The sequence below is a fragment of the Prorops nasuta genome, unplaced genomic scaffold (genome assembly GCF_024137725.1).
Source record: "Prorops nasuta isolate Cenicafe-Biocafe unplaced genomic scaffold, Cenicafe_Pnas_1.2 PNAS00006, whole genome shotgun sequence".
Classification (NCBI taxonomy): Eukaryota; Metazoa; Arthropoda; class Insecta; order Hymenoptera; family Bethylidae; genus Prorops; species Prorops nasuta.
Genome location: NW_027116803.1, coordinates 1,184,867 through 1,195,699, shown reverse-complemented (window position 1 = coordinate 1,195,699; position 10,833 = coordinate 1,184,867). Strand labels below are relative to the sequence as shown.

At 44.1% G+C, this 10,833-nt stretch overlaps 1 protein-coding gene across 2 annotated transcripts in view; it reads left to right on the top strand.

Moving 5' to 3' along the window:
* Positions 1-1,610: 1,610 nt before the first annotated feature.
* Positions 1,611-10,833, top strand: part of LOC136773998 (aryl hydrocarbon receptor protein 1-like) — an 82,527-nt gene continuing 73,304 nt past the window's right edge. The window contains exon 1 of one of the 2 annotated variants that reach the window (XM_066728009.1): positions 1,611-2,123. In XM_066728009.1, the coding sequence (XP_066584106.1) occupies positions 2,002-2,123 (122 nt within the window). In that variant the 5' untranslated portion in view covers positions 1,611-2,001. The remainder of the gene's footprint in view (positions 2,124-10,833) is intronic. The other variant, XM_066728010.1, reaches the window with a different exon arrangement.

Genomic DNA, 10,833 nt, shown 5'->3' with positions numbered 1-10,833 from the left:
AGGATGGAGCCTCGATCTTCCTCCTGAAAAAAATGGCACGATCGTACTACGCTCGACGAGCAGATAACGTTCACGAAACTGCCTTTCGATAAAAGAAACGTGACGACCGAACGATCTTACGCAAACGCTGCCTGTCACTAATCGCAACGGATCAAGTGGATCACAACACGAACGAACCTTTAACTGCGGACATTTCAGCCACGAGCCCATCCACCACCACTACTTCTTCTTATCATGCGCAACCAATAAACCCTGCAAATTACCAGAAATTCTATATCGAGTTCGCTGCAAGGACTTTTATTTCCATTAAATTTACGACTTACTCGCTTTCTGCCGTTTAAATTGATGGAGAGTCGACAGTTTGCTAGAATTGGAGTATATATCGGACTGGTGGTAAAGAGAAGGACGGAGTGCATGTGCAACAGGGGCATAGGTGGAAAAAAGGAGCATCGAGTGGAAGATAAAAGTAGAGAGGTTGGAGGGGGTGGAGGGTGGTGGAAGTCTGTTAAAAGACGGAGGATCAAAGGGGAGAGGGAGAGTGAGACAGGGGGAAGGAGGGGTGAAATAGCGAAGAGATAGGGATAGGGTTAAAAGGGGGGGGGGTGAGGGGAGGGGATGATGGGGAGGATAAGGAGGAGGAGGGGGAGAAATGGGTGGAATCTCGGAGAGCTGGTGCGATGGTATCTCGAAAAGGCGGCGGTTCCGGTGTTACGCGGTGGCGCCATGCTGACTTTCCCATTGGAGGATCGAGGCCTCTTCTGGGCGGGATCTGAAAGGTACCGACGAAGGGTAGGGGAAGGTCCTTGCTGCTAACCTCACGCGTTTTGTCCAGATCCACTCCTCCTCGCGACCACCACCACCGACTTCCACCTCCACGTCCGCTCGCCGAGCGCGCGATCTATGCTCCCTCGACTTCTCCCCGCCAGTACACGACACGCTTCTACGAGGCGAGCACACCGTGCGTGTCCCCGTGCGGCCCTCGCGCTACCTGCACTCTCCAAAAACTACCCTCTTCTCAACCCCGAGCGAAACCAACGACCACCAGTGCGATTTACAAAGAAGCGCGAGGACTGTCAAAGTGCATCGATCGGACTCAACGAAAGAGTCTCCGCTTACGTCATCCGGGGGAGGGTTGCTACCGATCTCGACTGGTAACTTTCTCAAGGACACACGACGTAAGAGTGCACGCGTCACAGCTGCAGGCCTGGTGTATTTTTTGCAGTGGATCGCGCGGGGAGAGGGGGATACCACACTGACAGAGATAAATAGATAGAGTGGGGAGGAAGAGGGAGATTCGTTGAAAGTGGAAGATTTGTGGTTGGAGTGAGAACGAGTGTGATGTGGTGCGATGGAAGTTTGATGAACGTCAGCAGGTAGCAGTGGAATGTATCTGTCGGAGGAGGATTGTTACAGTGCTTGTGATCGAGTCGGGCGAGAGTGACGAGTTGCACCGATGAAATTGTCGAGTTGAGGAGGAGGAGGAGGAGAGGGGAAGAGAGAAGAGAGGGACAGAGGGGGCGAGTGTTTGGAGGTCGAAGGACAAGAGAGTGAGAGGCCTCTCGGTGGAGCGCCGGGTGGCCTCTGGTGGAGCATGACGTAGCAGCGTTGGTAGAGGCAAGGGGCGTCACGGTCTGCACGGTGTACGCGCTGGACAGGACCGCCTCGGCGGGGCTGGGGGTGGTCGGGAGTGTCATCGGTGTCGGTGGTGCTGCTGCTGTTGCGGTTGGTGGTATCGGTGTTAGCGGTGGCGGCATCGCCGGGGAAGACGGAGCCACCGGGAGCGGAAGTGTCGGAGGTGGAGGTGGTGGTGCCGGTGTTGTTGCCGAGGGTGGTGAAGGTGGAGCAGCCGGTGCTAGTGCCGGAGGTGGAGGCGGGGGTGCAATCTGTGGACCAGCTTACATCGCGTCCCTCGCGTCCACGGATTACGTGACGGCGTCATGCTACCCTTCGGGATCGACATTTGCACTGACCACCTCCCAGGTCCACGTCGTTGACACCGCGATGACACCCACTTCGGCGCCGTTACCGGCCCCGACTACGGCGTCGGGACCCAACAACCCCGTTGCCATGAGTCAACTCGGGACCGTCTATGCTACCAAACGGCGACGTCGCAATGGCAAAAGGTTCGTAGTCCCTGTAATACAATCATTATCGCTGTCCGACCCTTCATTGATCTTCCTCTCAACGACCCAATGTACGGACGTTGAAAATCTAATTCCGTTGCTAAGTGATCGTGCAAATTCCAGAGATTTCTTCTTTTGTCTTAAACATATATCTTACGCAAATTGCCTCGAAGAGGAAGCTTACCATTTCTGTCAAGGATGACCCTGATGCAAACACAAGTTTACTTCACCGGGCAGTTATGCATTGTCCAGCTCTCTAATCAAATTACCATTTTTATCGTAATAATACTTGCTCGACTACTAACGTCCGGATAATAATAATAATAATAACAAATTATATATACGCGATATTCCAATTGATATAGTAAATACCCTGATTGCGCAATTTCGAATATTTTTAATAGACCTGTATATATATATATAAGCATTACAAGGATTGGAACTGGAGACTTTTTAGAAAATAACTCTAGAGTCTCACTCGTGTAGCTTGGCAGTGTTAATCGTGCGTAGAAAAAACTCGACGGGTATTTATTTCCGTGCTTTCAGCCGCACGGTCCGCGACTGGCTTGATATCGTTTTCTCGCGTTTGAGAAATTAAGGCAATCTGCGCCAATCGGGTAAGCCTTTAATCCTTTCGCGACAATCTAGCGTGCGCCGGATAGGCTGCAGTTTTTTTTTTATTGTAAAATACTGAAAGCTCCCAAACGTATAGGAAGCTGGTGGAAAATCCTCAACCGTAATCATTTCACTAAATAAACCAGATAAAAATTGCGTTACTTTCATAAACAAAAAAGAATAAGGCAAAAGTACGAGTCTCTTAAAATAATTAAATAATGAAAAAAAGTAAACAGAGATAAAGCATGTGATGTAGATTCGACAGGATCGAATATACATATATTGGTGGGGGTGCGACTAAAGTGTCGAGCTTCCGAAGCTTAGGTGGCGCTCGGTATATGCAATCCATCCTGTAAACGATCCGGTTCGAATGACGAAATGACAAGGACGAGTGATGCGTGTACCCGTTTAATGAGTCGCCGTGCAAGAAAGAGGAAGGGAGCTGTCGAGTTTCCCCAAACAAAATTCTGAACGGTTTCGGGGAAAAAGGGTGGGCTCGCGATGCACAGAGAGCGCCTGCCATGGCCTAATGACAGCAGCTTCTATAATTTGGAGTTTTTGAGCGAACAGCCAAATTACCGGCGAAGGGAGGGATTACTGTTATTACCCGCGGCCGCGGACTCAGTCGAAACCTGATTATACTTCGGTCAGTCTCTCTTTCTCAGTCAACCACCTCTTCTTCTTCTCCTTCGACTGTCAGACCTCATCCCCCCCTCTCCCACCCCACACCCCTTTATACGTCACTCCAGCCCTTATTCAACGGGGCAAAGCACGTATCCCATTTTATATATAACAATAAATTTCTCGTTTAATATAAAATTACAACGAGTCCTGAATATCCAACTCGAGTAAGTCCTAGTAACTCGTAGATTTACCAGTGGTTCTCCAATTATTCCCGCGCTTCCTCCCGCTCCTTCGTCCCTCGTGCATCCCGGAATCCCAAACTGCGTTTTTAAGAACCAATAAAGACCTAAATTCATTGCACAGTCGATGAGATTTCTCGATCGGTTATTCCGATCTTGATGATTCTGCAGATTTCAAACTGTCGTTTATGGCCTTGGATAAATTTCTTGGAAGGTATGTAAGAGTTGGATAATAAATGTAATTTGTAAAAGATTTAATCAGGAGCAGACATTTGGTAAATTTTACAAAGCTAATAAAGGATATTGGTTATCGAAAATCATTGCTTGCCCCGGTTGTACGGACCCTTGCTGATCGAATGGGCCAAAGGTTTCAACAGCAGGTTCATTACAAAGCTATAAACACGCGTTATAAGCCCATAAGGGTACGCGGCAATCACTTAAGAACTAATCAGCCCGAGAAAGCCCTACAGGACGACGGTCTACGTCCATCAAGCAAACGTTGACCCCTAAGGATAGCTCCTAATTTTAGTAAAACTATCCTCCTCTTTAATCCTGCTAACCCATTGATCTTTAATAAAAATCACTTGTATGTGATATAACGATAGGAAGACCTTGTTAAGAAAATTTCAGTCATTTCATCGAGGACCAAGCAAACGTAATAATTTTAATTGTGCTATTAAAAATTCCTAGAATATCTATAATATCCATCTATTGTCTAGAATTGATATAAATAAAACAAGTGCGGATCACTCTCTTCTATAAAATGTATGATTAATAAAACTGTAACTATATATGACGAACTATATAGATTTAGGTTGATCTACAAAAAATATGGTACCGGATGTTACACGTGCCAAAAGAATCCTAAAGAAGACAATATATCGATTTCAAGATATCTAGTGCTCGAAGGTGATTGACCTTGTTAAGAGTATAATACACGAAATCGAGGATGAGAAACTCATTGATTCGAGTCAATCGGTAAAGCGAGTAGCCCACCGAATACCACGAGTGGCAAAAAACCCTAGAAAATCCACAATATTGCTCTCATCATGTCTATTGCTCCGAAGAGTGAACGACCTCATTAGGAGAATACCTCGCGAAAGGGAGGACGAGGAACGCATCGGTTTGGACAAATCGGTAAAGAGTGGTACCGGATGCCGCGCGCGCCAAACAAATCGCAGCTAACAAGTGGTTGATACATGGTGGCGAGGTGGAAGAGGATCAGCCAATACATAAAAATAAGATAAATTTAACGCTCGGCCAGTGATGAATGGTGGAATGAATTATTGAATAGTTAAACACATAGAGCCGTGGCGATCTGTTCGAGTCCCCAACTGAGCGGCCAAAACCGAGAGAGATGTATCATTGCCAGGCGATCCCAGGGCCGGCGCCCCGCCAATTGCGAACAAATCTCTGGGGTCTCGTTTAACCGTAATAAACAATCCACGCTGTTTGTTTGTTTAAAATAATTGAGAAGGCGGGAAGAGAAGGGGGTGGGGGAGTAAGTGGGTTTCTGGTTGGTGGAAAAAAGGTCGTTTGCTGGAAGAGTGCCGCGGTGCTTACCGGATGATCCTCTCCGTAGCCCGAAGGAACAAATTTCTACGAGCGGTCCGTTCCTGCGGCATAAATTCTCCGCACGTTTCACTTCATTATGGCTCTATTCACGGTGCCGTAACCGTAGAGACCGTGCAGACTGCGAGCGGACGCTTCCCGGAGCGGACCGCCTCACCCACCCCCCAACGGAAGGCCCATCGCCACTTTAACCGGACCCTACCCCTTCTACTCCCCACCACCTCCCCCTCTTTTACTCCGTTCGTCGACATGACAAATCCTTTACCACGACCTTTCAATAGTCCCAACAATGCGTAATATATTTTCGGAAACAACGGAACAGTGTTATATATATATCGGAGATTTAATATAAAAGATTCATTCTTTTGGAGAAAAGTGGAGTGTTTCTCGGATCAATGGGAAAGGAGACTATGTTTTGGTGTCAATCGGGAGGATTCTATTGGGACCGCATCACCTCCTAGGAAAAGGGACACGGATGGACAGCTGTGAGAAAGCGTCCGTTCTTTTTTGAAACGGAACGCGTGTAATTATGATGATCAAACCCACTATCCCCACGGTGAGAAGAACGGATGCTTGAAAAACCAAATGACAGCCTCTGGTGATGTAATGACAATGAGGTACCCGCCTCTTGGCACCGGAAGTACATGCTACGAGAGAGGATCGAGCACCACCGCCTCAATGTCATTCGCCAATGTCTACTCCATGTAACGAATAAATGACTAAATTGCTACGGAACGGGGCTAATTATCGACCTTCGTCAAATGAGAAGAAAAAAGAGGAGAGAGAACGCGTAAAATACTGAACGAGCCCAAACCCCCGGGATCGACCTTTATATATATAGTATATATAGAGGGCTTACGTTAGTCAAGTTTTTCATTCCAAAACAATTATTGCCACACGCTCGAAGTTGTAGCGAAAATGAGACTAAGTTACGCCACGACTGTGATAAAACTCGGAAGGTTCAAAGCGACTGCTGCTATAAAAATATGATGATTTTCAAAATAATACCTTGTAATTTTCAACAGGCGGTTCAGCGATAATCAAATAAGTTTTTCTATGAAAAATAGTTTAAGGGGATGATATTAAGCTTAAGTAAAATTTTGAAAACAATCTTCTCTATCATTTCTCTCTCTCTCTCTCTCTCGATCTTTTTTTATCTCTACAAGGGATTTATTATATCCGAGTGATCGCAGAGGAAACGTGGATGCTAAAAGAACGTTATGATAGGGTGAATTTGGGTAGACGAGAATTAGGGTACGGTGGAGGCCGAAGAGGAGGATGACCGGAGGGCATGTTCTCTGGTCAAGACTGTACTGGCAACGAGCGACAATAAGGAATCGTAATGGATAATAAGTAGCTGACAGTTTTGTACACACCGAATCGCCGAGGATGAAGAGCAGAAGCGGCGTAAAACAGGATCCATCGAAAAAGGATTGGATCCTCTTGGGCTACCCTGTGTTTACACGCCACGGTGCTACGCCCTGCGAGCATTAGATCTATACTCGCACCGCCCAATTTCGCGTTCTCGAAATGCAAATTCGACGGAATCGCAACGGCCGCCGTGCACCGATGAGGGGATGCAACGACCACGTTGCTTCCTCTAACAGCAGCCTTCATCTTGACCTATCAAATTCTTTCGCGTCTGATTCTCACCATAAAAAAACCTTGAAAATCGCTTGGGCCCGCAAAGCTCCCTTCGAACTTGCTTCGATATTTTTATGTTCCTTGCGGATCATGATTTTGCGTTTAAATATCCTCTTCGATTAATTCTTTGTAACGCACAGGTTGTATGCTTGGCTTTGAACGATACTGCAAGGGTGGAAAAGGGGGAGGGGGGGGGGGGTGGGTGGAGAAAGAGAGAGAGAGAGAGGTGATCGATGAGATCTTAATGCCTAATCGAATTCATTCGACACGGTGGGATCTTGGTTAAATTTGAGTTAGCTGCGCACAGCTTAAGCCGAACTTACAGACGTATAATCTTCGGAGCTAGCCACTGGGCGGGATAATGATACGCTGCTTCACCAAGTAGTGGGATACCAAGCAACGTACCAATGCATCGCTGTGCTATATAGAGTGTATTCTACCTTCCCAAGTACATCGATATTTTCTCCCTGCATCCCCCCGAACGCAGACTACGCGTTAGTTTACTGCACAATGGGCGTCGATGAGAACAGATATGTAAGAGTTAGTTATTCTTATACATACGTGTTCTCCAATCTCCAATATTTTCGATATTAATGAATTTTCTTTGCTGTTGCTCGGTGAGACAGGTGGTGGTGCATGTGCATGAGGTAGACCTGTTTCCATCGCCCACTTGACAGTCTGCCTATATACTGTCACTTGCCCCACCAACTTTCTCAAATACCCATATGTATATATATAGTAGTTATATAATTAGACCAATGGACCTCGATATTTGATACATAATTAATTGTTACGTGCTATCAATCCACTCGTTATACTCCAATTTTTACAAACCTCTAGTGATGGCAGTATGTACGAGGTACGTATTACCTCTAATATACTTGGTTAATTATATGGAAATTAATGAAATAACAGATTCTAACTTAACGATCTTAGATCCTCTTTGGCCATCGCTCGAGAAAATATGAAAATTTAACGACTTCCTCGTTATAATAACGCTGTAAAAGGAAGAAAAACTCTTTGTACGTCTCTTGGGTGTAAAGAAATTGAAAATAAGAGAGCGGACTCGTAGATTTTACGGTTTGGAATTAAAAAATCGATTTATTCACCGTGGATTTTAGTGTGCTGGAAAGATATGTTTATCCGGACCGTGCTGATTTAAAACGACAGTGTGAAATCGTTCCTCGACGAGGTAGGTACGTGCCACGATAAATAATATCCAGCGTGTTGGTGATCCTGACCGGAATAAATTATCAGCTGCCCAATATAATATACGTATGTATATTAAAAAAGGAAATACGTAGATATAATTCATCGTACAATTGTGAGTAATCGTGAAAGTTTGTTGACAAATGTCATCGAAAGCAGTGCCTAATTTATTCAAGCCTCTGCCTGCTGCATTTTCATTAATCCCTTTTTTTCATTCATTCAATTTCTTCTTTATCACTCTCGTACTCCCTGCCCTCGATTCATTACTCGTTGCTTTTCGTTTTCATCCCATAAAATTCTCCTTTAAAATTATAATCCCGAAAGAAGAAATTTCTCTATTGAATTTTTTCCACAGAATCGTCTTGTTGCTGATTTCCGGTCGATGGAAAAATAATTGTCCCTAAGAGTAATCGGTAGGCGCGGTCGTAACTTAATACTAACAAGAGTATTGATATGCGTGTGTGCATGGTTCGAATAGACGACTCGATTAACTAGCAACACGAAGAGGATGCTGGAATTTTCTATTTTTCCTTGGCAAACACCATTCATAACGACGCGTAACTAATATAATACAACATTACATTTCCAGGCGATTAATTAGCAAAAATTGTAGCCTTTAAAAAATTCGTAGAAATTTCCTCTGTTATTATACACAATCTGAGAATGGAGATGGATCCGAGGGAAAAGGAGGAAACTGGAGGAGAAAAAAAAACAATGAAAAGCGCATACATATATATATATATATAGTGAGATGGAAGAAAGGAGATGTAAGCCGAGACTGAGGGGCAAAGTGTTGCTCGCGCGTAACTCCACACTTTCACACTAACCGATACACTTCTCGAGAATTTCACGCGTCTACGCTTACCTCGAGTGAAATATCTCGAAGAAAATAGAGTGCAGCGAGGAAGCACTGTATATAATAAATCGTACGAGTAGGAGAAAAAAATTTTTGCAAAAAATGAGCATATTAAGACAGAGCGATGCTGCAGAGATCGAAAGGTATCCCGCGAGAGCACGCTAATTACGAGAGATGATATGCGTTGGTAATCTGCTTGATAAGGGCCCATATAACGTTGAATAGTGGCGGGAAAAGGTAGCCCCTTTCGAAGTGTGTAGCCGCTTATCAGAAAGGGCTAATCTTTTGCTCTTAATGTGGCTGCTTTGCGACACAAGCTCCGATAAGTAAAGCTCGGTATATACAATGAAAAAGTTTTACTGGCCGACCGAGTACAGAGCGATTACCCGCCAAGTATAGAGTCTTTGCGATTATCGTCGGGAATTATAAGTCCGTGTATGTGTGCGAGCGAAGAATCGCTAGAATACATAGAGGCAGCCGGTAGCACGTATACATGCACACAATGGGACATGTCGGTTTAATAATAAATATCACGTGTCGGTGAATTTCACAAGAGTTTGCGCTGCCGTGAGTATAATCGTATATCTGGCAGATCTACGCTGGTGCAGTTGACTGCACGTTATTTCACCGTCAGTCACGTAGCATAAGAATACACACCTATGCACAGTCTGGATCTGTTAACCCGTCTCTGCTACTCTCTGTGTTTATATACGTTTTGTGCATGTGTGTTTGTGTGTGTGTGTGTAGGGTTCAACCGATAGGAAAAATTTGAATACGTCGTAATTGCTCTCGTTCCTCGGATTAGTTATTGCAGCAACCAGAAACTAAACAAATCCACCCCTATGGCACAACAATAATATCCCACGCATTAATGAGAAACAGACTTAATAAACTTGATTAATAACGATCGGTTATTCCTATTGCATGCACAGTCTCTTTATCGGTTTCGCATACGAATTATCGAATTATGTTTTCACTGACGTTTCTTTTTATTCGTTAAACTTGACTAACGTTCCTCTGGCATGCGTTTCCATCAGAGCATTGCCAATAATTTTATAATCGGGGTACGGAAATAAGAAATTGCGGAAGTTTTGCGAGTGACACTTTAGCAAATTTTTTTTAATATTACAGAGTATATTTGTTGAGTTTATTGAGTTCGGACTGTAAGGTTTATGATTTTAATTGTATTGTAAATATTACATCAAGACATTGGTAGATTTAACAAATGTGTAAAATATTGAAAAATTCTTGAAAATTCATATAACAATTGCTATATTTCAAGACTATGTTATTACTTATACCTTATTTACTTTGGTTCATGGACCATGCATCATTTCATGATAAAAAAAATCATAAATCGAAGATTTAATTTACAATACAAACGTTAATCAGTGATTTGAGAAAAAAATCAGTGGCAAGCGAGAGATGAGCATTTGCAAGCTAGTGGCTACGTGCAATACATGCGTTTATATGTATGCGCGTCCACTTCGTCATGGATCGCGAGTTTGACGGCGGAACAGTTTCAGAATTAACCCATTAACGCTAATTAGGAATCTGAAGTAAATTAAGCACACCGTGTGATAAAATTGGAGCGATAAGCGACGAATTGATGAATATGCAAACTATTGTTCGGCCAGCTGGCTGCCACACGCAGATCCTTTTCCTTTTGGCTTTCGATTAGAATTCTTTGCACACACATACACACATGCGTGCAGTGACCCGGCAACGACTCGCGATATCCAAAGATTTAACCCTTGAAGCTCGTGACCCTTTTCTTTAAGGGTTTTTCTTTAAACCAATTAGCTGTCTCGTAAATCAAGCCACGATTCGCATGCTCGCTTTCCTATAATATTTCATTTTTTTTTTACTTCTGTTAATTAAAAATTCTGATATTATTCTCAATAAACGCACCTTATCGATAGGCAATGTTACACGAGTCCGTCTATTATAA